Here is a 21,209-nt window from a genome sequence, read left to right on the forward strand (position 1 = left end):
TTATCGGCGGTAGTAGATGACATTTTTTTTTGCTTATATACTTTTTAGAGAATCAAAAAATAAAAAGGAAAAATAGAAATGTTATGGTATCGGAAAAGAAAGGTGGGAAAAAGGTTGGAAAAGAATGTTTGAAAAAGCGTCCAGAAAGAATGTTGTATGAGATGCGTAAAGTTTGGAGAAAGCATAGTGAGAGAAGAAAAAATTAAACAGTATATTCAAAGGGGGTTGAGTGGGACACGGACATGGGGGAGGAAAAGAGAAACGAAGAGTGAAAATAAATTAAATTAAAGAAAAAAAAAAAGGAACAACAGATAGATTATTCTGCCACTTACGTAACCACCAACCTAGAACTAACATTCAAGAACCTTTGATTCATTCTTTATCACATATTATGGCGACAGAAGGACATTGGCAAATAGTTTGAGTTATTATTGTAGTGTCTCATGACTTTGAAATCATATTGAAAAGCAAAGAAAAAAAACCAAAAAAAAAACACATTATTTTTTGTCTTTTAACAAAAAAACAAATTCAGAGCATTTTTGTTGCAAAATTTACAGCGCCTTATAGTACTTTATAACACAACGTGTGGAGATCACGAGTGGTGTAAATGCCAAACTTTATCGTGAGCTTGAGTCATTTTTGCGAGCTTCATGGTCCTTCAGTTATTGCTTGCACTCAAACAATCAATGACGATCGCACAGATGAGAGTTTATTGGCTTCAAACTCTCGATCAGCTAGCTGCGCATCATGTCAATTGATACTTCCAGATGCTGGTGCTATCAATTTGTCAAGTAAATCAAAAGGAACGCATTCTTTTGTTACTACACATTATCCAAGCTCTCAAACGCGATACTCGGCACTCACGAAATTAGTAATGAAATCGTTATCTGTTGAGACAAATTTGGACTTGTCGAAACCAATGTTTTTTGGTGATGCGATCAATGGTTTCTGTATGAACAAGATTTTCAAGTTGTACGACATCAATGCAAGGGGCCAGGAGCGGAAATATAGTATTATGGTAGTAAGCGACTCTGAGTCGGATTTGCTCGAGAGATGGGATATCGTCAGCATATACTTCAGTGAGCTTATCAGCCTGATTCAGCAGAAAGTTTCGGAAACAAACAAGCGAATACACGAACACAATATGAAGTCAAAGGAGAATGTGTTGGATAATGAGAAATACTTACGTAGATCAATTACTCGACCGAAGTCGTTGGTGGAGCTCACAGGCGACGATCAGATATTTCTAAAATTGCATTTATGGGCAATCGAATTGTTGAAGGATGTGGCAAGCTAGTGGTTTTTCCTTTTTTTTTTTTTTTCAAAATTGACAAATCCTATTTGAATGTCATTGAAGATAGAGTTGTTATAAAAATAATCAACAGTGCCAAGAAAGAGGGAAAAGAAAGAGGGCTGTAAAGATATAAATCTTCAGCGTCCTAAACGCACCGTTGTATTTGGTTTTGTCTGTATCTTTGTCTTTACCTTTATCCTTACCTTTATCTTTATCTTTATATTCATTTTTATAGAATTCTTGAAGTTGTATTTTTTTTTCTTTTTTGTTTACATTTATTTATTATCGTTTCCATAAATGATATCCAATGCAATCATGGATGTAGAAGCTTCAAAGGCCCAAGTCCGCTTAGCCACTTGTTTACTGATATGAAAATTTAAGGACAACTATCAAGAGAAGAGATTCCAAATAAACTTAAAATAAGGGAAATAAATTAAAATAAACCAATCTATAGGTATAACAATCAATTCTAATTAAGTGAGGAAGCAAGTAATTGCTTCAACTTGTTACTCTGTTCCAAGGCTTGTAAATCCGAGTTTCCTCCAATATGTTTCCCATTGATGAAAATGTTTGGAACCGTTCTTTGCCCTGTAACCTCTTGCAATGCTCTTTGTATCTCTGCACCATTGTTGACGGAATTCAACTCAATGAGCTCGTAAGGAACGCCATATTGAGAAAGCAAATTCTTGGTTGCTGTGCAGTATGGACAATAGGTTTTGGAATATACAACAATATTATTAGTCTGTGTAGTTGTTTCGATCAACTGTTTGATCTCTGGAGAAACTGGTGTTGGTTGAAACCAAGAAGTAATCCATTCAAACATGTTTGCTGTTTATAGTAGATAAAGGAGATGAAAGACCAAACAAAAATTGGGTGTTGTTTCTACACGCAACTTTTAAAGATACAAAAAAGCTGAATAAAAAAAGAGTAAATAAGAAAAAAGAAAAGAAAAATAAATACAAGAACAGGACCGTGAGTGGTTTGCGCTCAACGAGAATATTCAATTACAAAGTTGACATTCCATGTAGTAGAGAGAAATAGAATAAACATTATTATTTCTGAACAGTTTTTCTTGAAGTTAAAAGCAGTTTTACATTTAAACAATGTATAGATCTATCTTTATATTGAAATTATTAGTTTGGCATATTCTACCAAGCTTCTTGCCTACATTTCCCTTCCTTCCCTTCCTTCCCTTTTTTCTCTTTTTTCTTTTTGAACTTAAAGATAAAGGGTAAGGGAGAATCAATACTAATAAGAAATAAAAAAAAACTAATGAATAGAAATTAAAAGAATGATTCCAGAAAGAATCTAAAAGAATGCAAATAGATTTTGGTTAGTAATGCAAAGATCCGTGGTAATATTTACCACCTCGATTTTGTCTTCACCAATATTATAAGAGCCATCTTTTGGGAAAGCTCCTTGTACTTCGTAAAGTTCAGACAACGTAGCGTTTGATTCAACTGCCTTTACCGGTGGAAAACATCCTACGGTGACATGGAAAAATTTGTTAAGTGGCTCAATCTCAACTATTTTCTTCTCGTTGTTGTAAACATTTTCAATCTCGCATGCAATACAGATGAGTTTCCCCTTATTGATGACAATCTGACGTAATTTCAAGTCGGCAGAAAATTCCAACTTGTTTCTTCCGCTATTCGACTCGCCAACCCCAAGTAGCTTCACCAAATTCTTCCATTTTGGTTTATTTCCTGGTAATTTCGAGCTGGCAATATGCGCCAAAGTTACATGGAATTCCTCTTGCACATAACCACCATTTTGGAGGTTGATATACTCCTCATTTTCAAGAATTTGCTCTAAGCTTGAAACAATATGATGGCGACCAACACCAATACCATAAAAAGTTGGCTCTTTCTTCTTCTTTTGCTGATCGTTGCCAACAACATTATTACCCATATTTTTGGTAAATGACGGTTGATAAGCCAAACTTTCTCTGAACGCCATCTCAATCAGCTCTTCGGATGGTACTTTCAGAGTTGGCATAAGCTTTGGGAACGCCTTTGCCAAGCTATGAATGATAATTTTGACATTCTCCAATGACGAGTTCTTTGCCAACTTTAAGTTTATAACATGATGAAACTGCAGATCGGGTAACTTGTCCGCATCAAGTGGCTGGAATCTATGGATAAAGCTCATCATGACTTTTCTTGCCAACTCCTCATCACTACCAGATTTGATCAGTTGGTGGTTGTCGCCTCTCTCTTTGACTCTACCAAACGTGATATTCCATAGCTCATCATCAGTTGTTTCGCTGGGAACAAAATTTAATGCCACATACTTTATCACAAACATACCATCTAGATAATTTGACCTTTTTTCATCAACCATTTTGAAAATATCTCTTCTTTCTCGCAAAGATGAATTGTTTCGATCAAACAAAACAGCTGGGCTATCCGCCAACAACTGCAAAGCACGGTCCACAATCTTCAATTTGGCATTACGCGGTATATCGTCGTTTTGCACGTGTCCCCAGTCTGGAAATAATAGTTTGAGTGTGTGGAAAACTGTTGTTTTCCCGCACCCAATAGTCGAGATGGGAACAAACACAAATTTGGTTCTTTCACTTTCGTCCATATTATTTTTTGCCGCCTCCGTTAATGCCTTATCAAGGTCAAGCAAATTCATTCCGCTCGTTTGTGAGTGCTCGAGAAACAATTGCCTCACTTTAATTATACCATGGTTCTGGGAGAACTCCTCTTTCAATTGTGGTTGTTGTACAAACAAATTTGCTACAAACTTGAGATACTGTCTGGTGACATATTGGTGTTTCTTGAGTGGAATCGACTCTATGGTTTTACCGTCAAGCATTTGTCGCGTCACCTCTCTGAATTGTCTATAAAGCAAATATGGTTCTTCAAACTTGTATTTAAAGAAAAAATCTTCACTCTCCTGCTCTTGATTTAGTTCTTGATTAAGTTCTTGATTAAGTTCTTGATTAAGTTCTTGTTTCAAATCTTGACTCGTTGAGGTGGCAACCGCGCCAGTATTTGCCTCTTTCTTCAGTATCGTGTTTAGCGCGTGTAGTTTCTTGCATCTGATAACGAACCCTTCAACTTCTCTTCCGTTATAAGTTCCCGTTTCTGCACACTTGTGCAAGAAATTAAACAAATTCGCGGTGTCCTCTATTCGAAGTGTTTCAACAAATTTGAACCCCCACTCGTGTGCGAATTTTTCAACTTCCGCAATAGGAACGGTATGGAATTTGACTGTGTTGTGATTCAACCCGTGTATGTAAAGACCAGCCTTTTCTTTTGGATATGCAAGCACGTGTTCTTCAAATTCGTCATCGCAAAGCTCGGCAACGGCGGTCAACGAGTTTTCATACAAGTACCTTGCAAGCTCGCCGAGTCTGGCGTCGCCGATTTGCAGTCTAAGCTGTTTTTCACCCTCAATTGCATGGTTCTTTGTTGTATTGTCGTCTCGTTCTCCCGTGGAATGTTTCGAACAAACAACAATCTCTCCTGTGGGAAGCCCACTGATGAATATGATACACCCATTCTCTTTTAACGTGACATCGTAAGGTCCCACTGTGTGCTTACAAAGGTACTCCTCCTTGGTAAATGATTTTTCGCCGACATTGAAAAACTTATCGTAACCTCGGACTATTATGGTGTCGTTATTGTAGGTGAACAAACCCCTTGCTTCAATGGGAAGTTTCACTTTACCAGTGCCGTAGTCGTAGTCTTGGAACCTCCATGAATCTAACAATACGTTTGCATTGTTCTTGGCTGCATATGTGTTTTTCCTGCATCGACCATTCTTTTTGAGTTTTGTAGACTCTTCTAGTCGAAGGCAGAGCTCTTGAACTGTTTCTTTGGAATCTCTCATCTATTTGAAAAAATTAAATGGTTGACAATTGACAAAGTGGAGAGTAGATAACGAAAGGTATTAAATAATAAAAAAATTAAAAAAAAGGTTAAGAAGAAACGGAGGAAAAGGAATAAAAGAGAAGAGAGAAATATCAAGTACGAATAGAGACACCGAAGCTAAAGCCTTAAAAGATTTGACAGATTTATTTTTAAAAAAAATAAAAGTTTTGTTTGTTTGTATTTTTTTTTTTCTTTATTTAATGTTTTTCTTGATTGTGCGACTACAAGCTTTGTCTCAAGCAACGGAGATTTCAGTCCACGAATATACTAAACAACAAGTTAAGTAAGTATATTTTTATTATGAGACGGTACATTCCATGTACATACATCATATTTAACTGTAGTTTGTATTGTTGTAATTGGTATAGTTGTAGCTTTTATAGTTGTAGTTTTTATAGTTGTATTTTTGTGCTTTATATCACGTGCCGAATTATTATGGTATATGCTACATTTTTGTACATGTTGTATATGTACAACATATATATATTTATATAAACTACACGCATCCAAAACCCTCGGAAAATGTATGGCTCGGTTTTTGTTTGCAAGTCCATATAATTCAACATCAATTTCAAGTAAAGCCAAAATAAACCACACATTTTTACATTCTACTCTTGAAAAATAAAAAACAATTACAAGTAAACAATGACGTACAGGGTGGACGTTGATGAGGCGGATATTACAGTTCTCAATCAGAACTTGATCAAGTCCAAAGAGCTATTTGATAGCATCAACAAATCATTACAAACAATCTCGTTGAAAACACAAACAGCTCATTCCACGATGAAGCCGGTCTTGACCCAGGTCAACAAACTCACAGCGGCACAAAAAGATATTGATGGCGGATTGAGTTTGCTATCGGAGGTGCAGGAAGCTTCGTCACAGATTAGTAAATTGGAAAACACATTGAACAACAGTATTGAATATATTGGACTCCATCAATATACAAACACATTAAAACAATCACAGGTCTTTATGGTTGAAATTCGGCAAAAATTCAAGCAGTTCAAAGGGATTATCAATAATTTTGAAATTCTGTTAAATAGAGCCGACCAGAAATTGAGAAACTATGTTGATCTGATTTTGAATTTGGATTCCAATGCCTTGATTTCCAAAAAGGATGAAGTGAAGGCAATATTTGAATATTTTAACAGACAGGGCAATGATAAAAAAGTTGTTAGCATGTACATTACGAAACGTGGAACCCAATTAGCAGCAATGATCAAGGCTGCTGAAAGAGAATTGCAACCAACGCGTATTGATACTCCATATGAAAAGATGCAGTTTAAATATAATAAATTCACCGAAGTTGTGGACCAGGCATTGCATAATGAATACTCGGTGTTGAAACAGTGTCTGTTGTCTACCCTGTTTATAAACCCTATTCTGGAGTATGCAATTACCGAGTATAATCAAACCATAATATCCTTATCGCAACAACTACAAAGTCAGCAACAAGTGACGGCCCAAGAAAATACTCGAAATAAATCTATTTTTGTAACTCTTGAAGTTCTTGACAACTTGCTACTTTTAGAATCTTCATTGAAGCTGCTTCAGGTCAAAAGTGTTGGGTTCGATCGAAGCTTAAGAAGTTTCCTTGAGCTTGGTTCCGAGATTTTCCCCAAGTTTTATAGAGAAGTTGATGCAAAATGTTCAAGCTTGCCGCAGTATACTGAAAGCAACACATCCCAAATGACTGTGGAAATAGCTAGTGTTATGCGTCGAATGTCTGAGTTTAGGCAGCCATTGCTCGAGTCAATATCGATGCTATCACAAAGTGACTGGAAATCCGAACAATATAATACGGCTACTTATACGAAACCCCACTCCAAAAACTCTACAACGTCAACTATTAATGATACAAATTCAACAACTCCTGAATCATTGTTGTCTCTTTATTTTACAGACATTATTGAGCGTATAATGCTTGATCTCCAAGATGGTCTAGCCAATGGCTCTAAGCACCCAACGCCCGCATTATCCACTTCGTACCCCTCATCCACTGGTGAAAATAATAATCAGAAAATGAAGAGACCCGCGCAAGCGTTTATTCTTTTGAAGAATTTGTTTTATATTGAGAATTTTGTCAATCGTTCTGAATTGTACAATGTTTTAGGCAGCAAAGGACAAGATAAGATTAAACAGTTGCGGGAAAGATTTACAAAGATATTTCTTGAAGATTGGAGTTTTGCGTCATTTTCTATTATTCAGGGGATGTCAGATGTGGCAAAGCTTTCGGGACAAGTGACTTTTACAAACATTGAAGCACCAACAGCAGGTGCTAGTACTAATAACTATGCATCTGCAAATACTTCAATGGCATCTACCAGTATGAGCAATACCAATAATCTTTCTTCAAAGGAAAAAGAGCAAATTAAGGAGTTGTTCAAAAAGTTTAACCAAGCCTTTGAGGATGCCTTGAGTCTTTACCAAACATTTCATTTTGGTGAGCCAACTTTCCAGAAGCAAATGGCTAATGAGGTGAAGAAGATGGTTTTGAATGCATATTTTAAGTTGTATGACAAGTATGGAAATGCTGATTTTACAAGGAATAGGTCCAAATATGTCAAGTGGAACAGGCAAGAGTTTGAAAAGCTATTGAATGACAAGTTGTAAGCGACTTAAAAGATGATGCGGTGTATACTATGTAACATTTTATTTATTTCCTTCCTCTTTGTTCTTTTCTTTTTTTTTTCTCATTTTCTTATTTATTTGGATTCTTCACTTTGATGTATTTTGTTTGTAGCACTGCCAAAGAAGAGATTTGAGTATACTCGACTTTGTGAGTTTTGTGTTTACACCATTCTGGTTGAGTCAAAGGATTGTTTTCAGCTGTTTTTTCTTTGTCTCTCTCTCTCCTAGCCCCTCTCTCCTAGCCTCCTTTTCTTTGGCGCTGTCCCTTGCAAATAAAATCAGATCATGTAAATCTTTCTGGTCCAAACATGGAAAAGTAGGTCTAAAAGAGAATAAAATAAAATGAAACAAAATAATAAGTAGAAAATAAATAATGAATAGTAATACTAAAAAACAAATAAAAAAAAAAACCAAAAAAGAATGGGGACTAATGCTGTATATCTTATAGTTTCAAATAATACTTTGTCTACTATTCAAAGCAGACACATGTTACTTTTGCAGTTTTATAAATTGTGAATAGAATTAATAACAGTCCTATGTGGTATAATAGCAACTGTTAAGGCAGAAATCAGCAGTTGACATCGTCTGATTGATTGATTGTTGTTGTCGCTGCTGCCTCTCTTTCTCTATTCTGTATTTGCTATATATGTTTATTAATATGTTTATTAATATGTTTATTAATATGTTTGTTAATATGTTTACTTTTTTTTTCAATTTACAGGTTGGCGTTTTTACTTTACTTGAGATCTGGTCTCTATATATTTGACGTTAACTTACGTTATCTCCTAACGCCTACTATGCATAGCCATACACTGTTTTGCTTTTCCATGTGGGTGGAGGGGTGAGGGGGTGAAAGAAGAGAGGAGCACTTAAGCTGCTCTTCGCTTGCCAACACCCTCTTCATATAAGTATTTGATAATTGGGGTGTGTTTTTTTTTTCTTAACATCTTTCTCTCTAAAAAGTGAATAATAATAATAATAGCAGTGATAATAATCCAAATATGTTGAACTACCATATCGCGGTGACCTTATTCTTTTCACAACCGATGTGACTTGCTCGCTTATCTGGTTGTATAATATAATATATTATATTATATAATAGGTTTAGCTTACATAATCAACAATCATAAGACCAAATATAAAAAGAAAAAAGAAGAAAGAAATTTAAATTCATTTTTTTTCTTCTTCTTCTTCTTCTTCTTCAAACTTGCAAAAAGGGTTTCCTATTTTTGGTTTTCTTCTTGTAAAATAATATTGTCCAGAATAAGTATCTCGACGCGATTGAAGTAAATCGAAGATAATATTTTTGTACTTAAATATAGGTATTGTAAATACAATGGTTGACGTGTCTTGATGTATTTCTATTGTAGTGGATTTTGTATGCCTTGTTCTTCCATACAAAGATATTTGACATGTATTTGCATAAGCGAGGAGGACAGTAAAGATGAGGGGCTGTAGCGAGTCAATGTTTTCGTGTGACCGGTAGTTACTTCTAGGTATGCACATATATGTATATATCAGTAGGGTGACACTGGTATGCTATGATGTCATTGGCGTACCTTTAGATTGCATCCAGCTCCTTTTTTTTTAGTTCCAAAGACTATTACATGGATGCTCAATCCACGAGATGATTCAAAATATCAAAAGATAGATATAAAAAAAAAACATAATTATTCTTGTGTGTGTGTGTTTGTGGTGTTCAAGATGTTGAAACAGGGACAAAAGCTGTACCAAAGCTTTGTCAAGTATTTGCCATGGCGTTGTCAACACAGAAACAAAAAAAAAAAAAGAAAAAGAGAAAAAAAAGAAAAAAAATGAAGATAAACAAGCACAAAATGATTTGACTCCTACAAGGCTTGTTAGTCCAAGCTAATAATATTGGCATTCTAGTTCGATGCTAGAGTTGTGATGATATTTTGTAAGAAATGAAATAAGATAAAATAAAATAAAATAAAATAAGGAAGAAACAAAACAATCAAGAATTGTTTGAGATGTATACAACATGAAGATATGAACATCAATACACTCTATTCTACTCTTAGTTTAAAGCTTTTGATGTCAACCTGGAGGCGCAAAAACATAAAGGGAATTAAGAAAAGAAAAGAAACGGGAAACAAACATGTGAACTAAGGAGAAGCACAGAGTAAGAGAGAAAGAGAGAAAAAGGTTAATGTTTTTCACGAGACTCTATACTACCTTCGTCTTCCTCTTCCTTGACCCTTCCTCTCTGTAATTCATACTACTTATTTTTTCCCTCTTCTCCATATTCTTACTCATTTATTGTATTCACCAGTATTTTTTGTTGTCCTTCTTTCTTAGCTAATACTTGCGGCTGGATTAGAATAAGAATTTATTGCACAGATGCATGAATGTACACCGAGTTTCAAGTGCTCTAGAGATGTTGATACTAAACACATAGAGACACGCTAATACAAACTTACAAACACATAAATACTTTATGTGGTAATACATGCTGAACACAATGTTTGTATGGTAAACTCACAAAATGGCGAAGCCTGGAGCATTGCTATTTTAATAACCAAATTTTCAATTTCAATCCATTGTTGTTGTTGTTGTTGTTGTTGTTCTTGGCTATAGGGAAAATGCATACAAAATGAAATACAAACATTGATACACTTCATAATTTATTATTATTATTCCTATTATTATTCCTATTATTTTCTAGTTCTTCCTCTTTCTTCTATGGCTTCTTTTCGCTTAAGATTATGCTGACTTCTTACACTCACAACAGTTTTCTTCTGCTGTTGACAAGTCTAGCGTCAAGCTGCATCATATTTTTGTATATTTTTGTATATTTTTGTACATTTTTGTATATATTCTTTTTAGTGATCAAATCACGGGGAACGATAAACAACTGATAAAATTCAAACTAGCCAAAAATAAAATAAAAATACATATACAAATATATATTTGTAAAAAAGTAGTGTGGAAAAAAAAAATTAAAGTAAAAACGGCAGAGGCGAGGCGAGGTGAGGTGAGGCGAGGCGGGGGAAGGGGGTGGATGGCGTAGGCTAATTGTGAAACTCTCAAGATGTGTTGGCTTAGCAACTCTTATCACAAGAGAGAGATTATCTTATGGTATACACTCTCTCGCCTTCTCTTTTTTTTTTCATTTGTCTTTTTATTTGCCTTTTCTTTTATCTTTAACTGTTTGTTTATAGTGGTAAAGCTGATTTGGTATGGCAAATTTATCAAGTGATGGAATAACAAAGCAATACTAGTGTTCTGTTCTCCTTTATTGAGAGTACAGAGAAAATACTATTGTGGGACTGAATTTTGAATGTTATATGTTATATATATAATATATATATTATATTGTATTATATATTTTTTCTTTCAGTATTGATATTTCAACGTCCCAGATTTCAGCCGTCATGGAGAATCTTGAGCTAAACACAGATTTGTTCACTTGCATCGTGGGGAGCAAGATCATTAGATAAATAATAATAATAATTATAATAATAAAATAATTTATAAAAGAGGCAAACAAGGAATAGAGGCAAACACACTACACACTACACACTACTTACTAAACACTACACACACAAATTTATCACAACAACGGCGTTATGTGTAGTGCCTTTGCTGCATAAACTTTCACACTTGAATAGTCGATATATGCTTAGTGGCTGATACCGAGTTTCAAGTGGAGAGAATTGTTTGGATAACAGAACTATCGGAGATTAGATTTATCAAGCAACCAACCAACCAACACCCAACCAACACACACTCTTTATTTCTGTATATTTCTTCAATATTCTCCAACCTTCCACTCTTCATTTGCTTTTGAAGTAATATTTTAATTGGTGTTTGTCTTTTTCACACACACACACACACACAGAGACACCATATACAGTCACAACACCAACACCAACACTAATCTCTCTTGCAACTCATTCTAGCTGTATGACTTTAATCGCAGCTAAGAAAAATTGTTATTACGCAAGAGATATAAATACTCAAAGACAATCTTTGATACTTCTCCTCTATAGTTCTTTTTCTGTATTTTATATTTATTTATATTTACAATATTATTTTCTTGTCAGTCACAATCTAAAAAACATGAACACAAAAAATATAAAAATAAAACCTAAATACATAAACAGAATATAAAAAGGATTCTTCGTATCTGCAATTAGGCCTAATGCTAAATGACTATCTAAGATGGTAGCTTTGGTTATGATATTGATAATATTTTTGAGAAAACAAAAAAAGTGTCTGCATTTTGGCACAAGATAGAGTTCTGCGTTTACCACAACACACATATTCCAAGAAATTTACGAAACATACACAAAGCAGAGACTGAAAAAAGACATTTAGATATATAATAATCAGTGTCTGATTTTAGACTCCACAATAAAATCCCATGGTAGGAATCTATCAAGAGACAAAAGTACTAGTCTGAAGACGTACTCAAACAAAGAGATGAAGATGAAGATGATGGGGAACAAGAACTGGGACAGTAACAGGAACAGGAACAGGAACAGGACCCAGTACATCAAAGCCCTTATAAGAACCAGTAGGTGCTTGGTGAGTATTGGTGATCAAGGCGTGCTAAAACCATTTGACTCTCTTCTGTTTTCTCTTTGTCTTGTATTAAGAATTCTGTTATTCTTTTCCATTGATTATTATAATTATCGTCACCATCACAATTTGTTTTTACCAAGATCTTGATTTTGTCACCTTGAGCTTACATCATAAACATTTACCTCTCAATTTTTGATTACTTCCCCTTTCTTTGTTTTCTTCCCTCTTCTCTTCCGTACTCTTTTATTCTCGTTTGTCCTAATTTTCTTCGTGCTTTTGTCTTTTAAATAGCCAACTGCAACTGTGCTCATTCATATATAAATATAAAAAATGTATGTTGAGATGTGTATACTCAACTGCGATTAAGTGAATAAATGACCTATGAATGGGTCTCTCTCTCTCTCTCTCTTTATCTCTCTCTTTATCTCTCTCTTTATCTCTCTCTTTATCTCTCTCTCTTTAGTCTACGTTTATGTGTTGCTTGTAGAAAAAAAAATAATAGCCTCATTAGTAATATTTGTCTGCAATCAAATGGACAAGCAATTGGCAGCACCCTAAGCGGACACAGTCACAGTCACAGTCACTGTCAGAGATGCAGTTGCAAATGCAGATGCAATTGCAGATGCAGACATTTTGCTTTTTGTCCCTCCTTTGTTTTTCTTTTTTTTTTTGCGCCTTGTTTTCTTTATTGTCTGATGTCGAGCAGAAAATGTCTGATCTTATATAATAATGATTTAAACTTTTTTTTTCTTCCTTCTCTATTTAAATCAATTATATTATTTTATCTTCACTTTCTTAATGCCGCCACTTACGTAAGCTATGTGTAAGATTAAAGAACTCCCATTAAAAAAAAAAAGAAAAAAAAATCTTTTTTTTATTTTCATCTCTTTTTTTAACTCTATATTTTTCTTTTATTATTTAAAATTCTATTATATCTTTAAATCTTTTATTTTTTATCTTTTATTTCCATTTTTATTTTTTTATTTTTTTATTTTTGCAGATGTGCGTGAGGAGGGACAATTGCGTACCAAGTCCTACATGCCAATGGTCACTAACTAAGCACACACACACAAACACAGAGACACAGAGAGACAGAGACAAAAGACAAGAAACAAGAAACAAGAAACACCAGATTCAGCCCTCGTAGTCCCCTATAAGTCCCTCTCCAACGCCGTCTTGACTCTACTCAGTACTACCTATTGACTTGCATGCATGTACACCTTTTCCTTTCCTTTTCTTTCTTTTTCTTTTTTTTTTTTAATTTTTAATCTTTAATTATTTTTTTTTACTTCTTCCTCTTTTTGGGGGTTTTAGTACTACTCTATGGGAACCCAAGTTTCAAAACATTATAAATATACCAACAGATCCCATTTCTAGTTTACTGCAAATTCACATTTACTACATCTCATTTATACCTTTTAATCTTTTTCTTTCAACCAACCCTTTTTACTATTTTAACTTCATCAATTGATTTAAAATACATTTGCAATATTTGCTATATACATATATACATTAATCTATCACTTCATCAATTAAGTGAAACAATTGCACCTAAAACTTAAACATACTGCAACTAACAATAATCTAATAATGCAACTAGCTGAAATAATGAATAGCTCCACAACAACATCTTCATCAACGTTACCCTCAATATCCACACTTGCAAGCACAACAAACGCTTACCAATCACCTCGCACACCATTCTCAACTACAAGCACAAATACATTTGCAAACACAAACATGGCTATATCGACACCACCCACCCAGCAGATGCAGCAACTGCAGTTGCAACTGCAGCAGCATCTGCTGTTACTGCAGAGACCACTGTTGCCTCCATTGGTCAAAAGAATAAGCTTACCACCAATCAGTGATATCTTGAGCTCCTCAAGCTCCAATGCCAACTCCCCATCAGCCACCACTACTGCATCTGGCCCTACCCAAACCACATTTGCACAACATATGCTTCCACCAGTATCCCAATTATCCTCACAAACATACAATTACTACACAACTACCAATGACCGCATGCGCAAACTAAACAAGTCACCAGTAATTGCACATTCCACGTCTGCAACTTCAATACCAACAAGCATGTCTCCAGCATCCAACTCGTATCTGTCACACCAATACCAACAATATGCACCTTCTCCTCAGCAACAACAACAACAGCAACAGCAACAGCAATCTCATATTCAAACAAGTGTACAGGTACACTTATCGCATCCCAGTCTTGCAAGAGCACAATCGTTTCCACAACAAAGTACACCAGCTTCCTCATGCTCATCATCTCCAAGCTCTCTTTCATCACCACAACAGCAACAGCAACAACAACAACAGACCAACCACCAGTATTCCCATCACTCATACTCACATTCTCACCTTGCTCCAGCAAACTATTATACCGGCTCTCAAACCCCGCAACTGGGCCTTTCTCCACAGCAATACTCCAAAAGAAAGACTAGAAACAATCTTCCAAAGGAGATAACATATGTCCTTTTGCGTTGGCTCAATGACCACTTGAACCATCCATACCCAAACTCATTTGAGAAGAACCAGTTGATGCTCACGACGGGGTTGAATCAACAACAATTGAGCAATTGGTTTATCAATGCCAGAAGAAGAAAGATTAAGCTGTTGAAGGAACAAAAAAGAATGAGTTTGATTTGAAAGACGCAAGAAAAGGAACAATGAAGAAAAGAATCATTTTATCTTAAATTCAACTAAACTAAACTAAACTAAAGAAAGAAACAAGAAATTGAAAAAATATAAATATCAAAAAAAAATAACAAAAAGAAAAACTTACAAATTTTACTAAAAAGGATTAAAGGAAAAAAAAGGGGTGAAGCAATATTGCGGAGCAGGAGGTGTACCAAGGGTGCAAGTTTTCGGGAAATACATAAACAAGCAAACGAGTTGGTTTGATATATCAATAACCGTTTGTAGTACTTGCGATTGAATTTTCGATTGGGTTGATGTTCAGTGTGGAAGTGAGTGTTGGTGGCAGAGACCAAGGAGAAAAGGAGACGGTATAATGTAATCTCCAATCAAGGTATTTACCCCGACCATCTGGGAATGGTATTTGCTGAATAAGTGTCCCTGCTTATTGAGTAGGCTCTTACACATATAAGTACGGAAACTTTGACTATTATAAGCAAAAATGTCAAATTTCAATTTACATTTTTTACGCCAAGAAAGCTGGCACTGGTTGCTTGTGCTTTCATAATGGTTGAAAGATGAGCTTCATTTTTTTTCTTTCTTCCTTCTTTTCAATTCACTTTATTGAACGATATCTTTTACTAAATATACTTAGTATAAGCGAATGAGTCGAGTTGAGTATAAGTTTATATATATATATTTATATTTCTTTTGTTCTTTTAATCAAAAATAAAAACACTATAGTCTCTTTCTTTTAAGGGGAGACGACTCTATTTGTTTTTAAAAAATTATTTCAACGCAACTTATCATAATCTTTTAAATTCTCTTGGGTATGCTTTTCAAAACCCATTTTTTTATTCGTCTTGACCACTTTCCTATGCACAATTTTTTTTCCCATTAGTTTCCACAAATTATTAGTTTAAAAAGAGAATGGAGAATACTGAGGAAAAGGTTGTGGAAGCAAAAAAAAAGAAGGAAAAAATTACTACAAAATGACACAGACATTGCAGTAGTTAAAGGGAATAATAGACAAGGCAAAATGTCCAAAAGCAGGAACCACATATAGAAGTGAATAAATATATAAATATATAGACAATAAAATAAGTATATAAATAAATATATAAAATAAGTATATAAATAAATATATAAAAAATTATAGTGATACGAATAATAGAAATACAATTTTTATATATTGGAGGTATCCTAGAGTGGGGGATCCATCTGGTAAATACAATAAAAAAAAATTCTATATTATAGGTAATGGAGTTTTTATACAAGCCCAAAAAATATTTATGATGTTCAAGAAGTATCAGTTTGCCAGTACTTACTAACATGGCCACAGCTTCTTGCGATATCTGAGGTATGTTGCCAATGCCCTTTCTTCTTGTTAGTGTATTTATTCAGGGGGTTTTCCTGTATTTGATGATGATGATGATGATGAAGAAGTTGTTGTTGTTATTGTTGTTGCTGTTTTCTTGGGTTTATTTTGCTAGAGCATAGATTATCCACAGGGCAAATAACTCCTATTTCCATCCTAGATCCCCCAAATTTAAATCAATTCAGTTCTCAATCTTGGCTTAAATTCCATGTTGTTGTTTCTTTTTCAATTTAATTTAATTGTTATCTTATTTTATCTTATTTTATTTCATTTTACTGTTTTAATCCGAAAATGTCTCATCGGATCGATTAATGAAAACATTTTCATAAAGCCCTTTATTATTACATGACATGTCAAAGCCCGATTGACGCTGTCATTATATAGTATTCTTACTTTTCTCTAATTGGTTTACTTTGTTCCGTATAAATAACCACCCTTTGAAAGAGAGAAAAACGGTACAAGAAAGTAAAGAAACACCATTTAATGTTGTTCTTCAGAAGAACAACATTTTATTGCTTGGTTCGTCCTCTTCCACCTTTTCCTATTTCCCTATTTTCCTATTTTCCCATTTTTCATTTACGAACTTTTTCAACCTTGCTTTAGTTTTGTAACCCATATTGGTGAAACGGAAAAAAGCTAAAATATATGTCACAGTGCGACACACACTGGACGCTCTGTGCCCTCGTTTCCGCTAAGTGAATATTTGGAAAATATTGCACGACATAGGAAACTTGAAACTTCAAACAAGATGAGTTTATATAAATAGGAACGAGAAGTGGTAAAATTAACTTATCACTATTATATAGAAATATCGGTTAAATACAGAATTTATACGGTCAACTACATTGAACACAAATCACTAGGTGAACGTGCAGAGTGTATACTCTCACGGTTCTCCTTACTAGTGACTTTGTATGAGACAATTTACTCTCTTAACTTATGAGCATTGAGACCTTTATAGGTGCGATCATTGACAATTACACTTAGTTGGAATATAGCCTATCAAGTCACGAACTCAAACCGCTGGTATCGGCGAGCTACCAGCTCAAACCGATGCTCAGCAGTCGTACACTTGTCACTTGTGACAGTGCTATGCGACAATATACTAATATTATGAATGCTTCACCAAAAGTTTTGACAGCAACGTTTTTGACACAAGTAGAGTGTCGCACAAAAATAATTAATGCACACTTGAAAAGGGTGAAAGGCGAAGTGAGAAGAAAGAACAAAAAATAAAAATAAAAAATGAAAAAAAAAATGAAAAAAAAAATGAAAAAAAAAATGAAAAAAAAAATGAAAAAAAAAATGAAAAAAAAAAGTTTCGAACAATCGTACCTGATTTCTCAACTCCTCCTATTTCCAGCGATACCGGCTTGGAGGCGAAATCAGAAAAAAAAAAAGATAAAAAAAAAGATAAAAAAAAAAGGAAAACAAAAAGGAAAAGGTAAAGGAGAAGACAAAGGAGAATAATAGAAGGAACACATATTATGACTCAATGAAAAACACAGGAAGGGAAGAATGAAATTAGCACAAAAGAGTGGAAGAAGAACACACTGTGAGAGGTATCAGAATGAAATTGAGTACCCAAAAGAAAGAAAGAAAGAAAAAAAAATTTCTTGGTATCCTATGGTAAACTGTGGAGGAAACACATAAAAATTGTGTCCAGAAACCAAAGCAAACCAAAGCAAGCAAAACGAAATCAAAAAGAAGTAGTAAAAAAAGAAAACATACCATACTGAGATAAAGAGTGTGTGTCAAAAGTGAAAACGAAGTCGAAAAGAAAATAAATTTGCTCATCACAAAAGATAAGAGATTCCAGAGAAGAAGAAAACAAAAAAAATAGAAAGAGAGTTGGTGGTAAGTACATATACCAACTATTGAGCCAGTCGATGGAATGGCGATTCTCCATATCAAGCGCTTAAATCGTATTGATATATATATATGTATATAATGTGTATTGTATGATGATTTCTGAAACTGTGATTCCGTGATTTCTGGTCAAAGCAAAAAAAAATTAAATAAAAAAATTAAACAAAAAAATACAATAATAATTTTTCTTTTCCTTCTCTCTTTGACAGGACGAATTTTGACAGAGAAACGGAAAAGAAAAAAATAAAAAATAAATAATTAATTATTATTATTTTTTTTTCTTTTAACCTACTTCATTTTGACAGATTAGTTGATTATGTAAGCGAATATGTATAGAAGCCAAAAATTGACAAGAGCCATTTGAAGATGCCAACGAGTCTTTTGTGGTTTGGTGAGCTTGATGCAGTCATCAGTGCTGATGACGAACAACACTGGGTTGTTTTTCTTGTTTTGGAGAAGTCAGAGGGGGAGGGGGCTAAAGGGGGAGAAAAAAGGAGAAGAGACGAGAGGACAAGAAAGGACAAGAGAGGACAAGAGGGAAAAGGATATGAGACGAGATGGGTTAAGTGGCTTATTTGAATAACCACTTGCTTCACTCCTCACATCCATCCCATTAATGTGTTCTGGTAATTCTATAAAAGTTGTTTTAGTAACAAACAAAGTGTTTTTTCTTTTATCTTATTTTATTTATTTTTTTGAATTCTATTTTTCTTGTCACTTTGTTACTATGTCGCATTTGATGGTATATCCTTGCATTAATTAATTAGAGACACTGAAATGATGATTTCGTGGGGATTTTTTCCCCCTCTTTAACAGGTAATTGTAATTTGCTCATAATTAAGGAGAGTAATAAGACTATATAGTGTTCGATAACAGTTTGAACTACAACATTAAAAACAACAACAGTGGTAGATTGGAAGGAACAACAACAAAAAAAAACCGAATGGTGGGGGGAGGGAGGGATAAGTATAAAGGAATCATAGGTTTCCGGTATACTGTGGCTCGGCCGAGATTCCGACCCGGTTCAAATCATATAAACTTTGATTTTAGTGGAGTGAGTGAGTGAGTGAGTGAGTGAGAGGGGGGGCGGAGTGTGAGGCGATAGAGGAGACACCGGAATTTGAAGGTGTACGTGTTGGCAATAGCTCTTACTCAGTTTGAGGTTGAGGTCATCCAATGCGGTTTTGCAAAAAAAAAGAATAGATAGAAAGAAAGAAAGAATAGGAATGAATAATAGATTTTAAACAAACAATAGAACGGAGACGGAATATGGGAATCAGGTGGTAATACGGCAATACGGGGATGGTTGTTTTTCTTTTTGGGTGGCAATAAGTTCATCTGAATTAAGCTTTCCATATAAGGTTTGTTTGTTTGATAGTTTGTTTGTTTTTTTAAGTGGTGTGGAGAGTATTATAGATGAAAAAAGCAATACTAGAATCAGAGAAAAAGGAGGAGGTACAGAAGAGGCTGTGTCAATTTCCAATACTGACCATATGCTTTGGTAGATGAGTACACATACAGACACACACACACAGAGAGACATGTACGTTTCAATGGTTAATCTTTAAAGTTTGACTAACCGCACTCCTATTTTGGTGCTGTCATTTGGCAGATACTAGTTGTCAATTGTTAATTGTTAATTGTTAATTGTTAATTGTTTTGTTGGTATCTGAAATTGGGCTTTGATAAAAGTATACTAAACAATTGCCCCGGTTGGTTTGCCGAAACTGGGCTTAACACTTTTCATGACAAGCCATCTTTTGTTGTTGTTGTTGTTGTTGTTGTTTTTCTTTCTCTCTCTGTCACCGAAAGATAAGAAATGAAAAATAAAATAAATAACAATAATAACAAATTTTTGAAATCCCATTTTTGTTTTGTTTTATTTTTTCTCAATTCAATTTATTATTAACAATCTTATTATTGTTATTATTAATATTATTAATATTGCTTAAGTGTGTGTGTGTATACTAAAAGCCTCACCTTTTTCTTTTATTTAATTCTTTGCTAAAAGGGAAACAAATTAGTCTGTGGCATCCCACACGGCATTTGGTTATCTAACGCACAATGTCCTAGATGTGGATTAGTAGATTTTAATCTCTGGCTCTTGATATGTGTCTGATGTCTGATGTCTGCTTGACGCTTTCTTTAGTCTCTCTCTCTCTTATCTTCTTTACAATAACATATTGTGCATTACAGATCTACATTCAGACACAACTTTTTACTTCGCCTTAGTCCAGACAGCAAAACGTTTTTCTTTTTTATACTAAAAAAAAAGAAACAATTAGAAATAGGAGAACCGAAAAGTAAAAGGAAGGAGAACAGAACAAACAAATAGAATAAGTGGTAGTTATTGTGGTGGGTGGTGGGGGATCGTATGTGCATCCTAATCTGGGGTATATTCCCTATACATTATTTTTTTTGTTTTCCCCCAAAAGAAAAAATAAAAAGAAAAATGTCTGAGTCAGGAGAGAATGAACAACAAAAGGAAAACAAAAGAATAATAAAAACCATGTAGACACAAAATGTTGTATGTATATATATAAATTATTAGTGTCTGGCATTTCTTGTATAAAAGATTATAATGTGCAGTGATTGCACATGGCCTTGACAATATACGGAGAATGAAATTAAACCATCCGTGTTTTCCCAAGTGACATTTGCATTACTAAGAAGGAAGAAAGGAAAGAAAGAAAGGACATGGTAGAATGATATATCAATGGAGGATGAAGTGGGGTGTACAAGGAAAAGGTGATGTTGAAAAAGAGTGTGACTACCCGATTGTTGGCGTATATGTATATATATTTTTGTATAATCGTGTATATGTTTGTGTGTATGAGAGTACGGGACCGCATCTAATATTGGCGACATAAAACGTATGAGCTTTAGTCTCCATAGAAAAAAAATTGAGCGAAAATAAAATGAAGGGGGGGGAGGCGAAGGAAACAAA

At 34.4% G+C, this 21,209-nt stretch overlaps 5 protein-coding genes across 5 annotated transcripts; 3 read left to right on the forward strand and 2 right to left on the reverse strand. All coding sequences in view use genetic code 12, as the record gives it.

Moving 5' to 3' along the window:
* Positions 1-607: 607 nt before the first annotated feature.
* Positions 608-1,297, forward strand: PVL30_005053 (uncharacterized protein; the record flags this gene model as incomplete). The annotated part of the gene is made up of 1 exon (XM_001523237.2): positions 608-1,297. The coding sequence occupies one exon, from the start codon at positions 608-610 to the stop codon at positions 1,295-1,297; it is 690 nt and encodes a 229-aa protein (XP_001523287.2).
* A 466-nt stretch (positions 1,298-1,763) lies between these two features.
* Positions 1,764-2,117, reverse strand: GRX1_4 (Glutaredoxin-1; the record flags this gene model as incomplete). The annotated part of the gene is made up of 1 exon (XM_001523238.1): positions 1,764-2,117. The coding sequence occupies one exon, from the start codon at positions 2,115-2,117 to the stop codon at positions 1,764-1,766; it is 354 nt and encodes a 117-aa protein (XP_001523288.1).
* A 485-nt stretch (positions 2,118-2,602) lies between these two features.
* Positions 2,603-5,137, reverse strand: trl1 (tRNA ligase; the record flags this gene model as incomplete). Its single annotated transcript, XM_001523239.2, has 1 exon — positions 2,603-5,137. The coding sequence occupies one exon, from the start codon at positions 5,135-5,137 to the stop codon at positions 2,603-2,605; it is 2,535 nt and encodes an 844-aa protein (XP_001523289.2).
* Positions 5,138-5,823: 686 nt separating this feature from the next.
* Positions 5,824-7,794, forward strand: EXO70 (exocyst complex component exo70; the record flags this gene model as incomplete). Its single annotated transcript, XM_001523240.2, has 1 exon — positions 5,824-7,794. One exon carries the CDS (start codon positions 5,824-5,826, stop codon positions 7,792-7,794), a length of 1,971 nt encoding a protein of 656 aa, XP_001523290.2.
* A 5,385-nt stretch (positions 7,795-13,179) lies between these two features.
* On the forward strand, positions 13,180-16,091 carry CUP9 (homeodomain super; the record flags this gene model as incomplete). The annotated part of the gene is made up of 4 exons (XM_001523241.2): positions 13,180-13,183; positions 13,361-13,366; positions 13,961-15,016; positions 16,045-16,091. The coding sequence occupies 4 exons, from the start codon at positions 13,180-13,182 to the stop codon at positions 16,089-16,091; spliced, it is 1,113 nt and encodes a 370-aa protein (XP_001523291.2).
* Between the last annotated feature and the right edge of the window lie 5,118 nt (positions 16,092-21,209).

Source organism: Lodderomyces elongisporus, chromosome 7, assembly GCF_030384665.1.
Source record: "Lodderomyces elongisporus chromosome 7, complete sequence".
NCBI lineage: Eukaryota > Fungi > Ascomycota > Pichiomycetes > Serinales > Debaryomycetaceae > Lodderomyces > Lodderomyces elongisporus.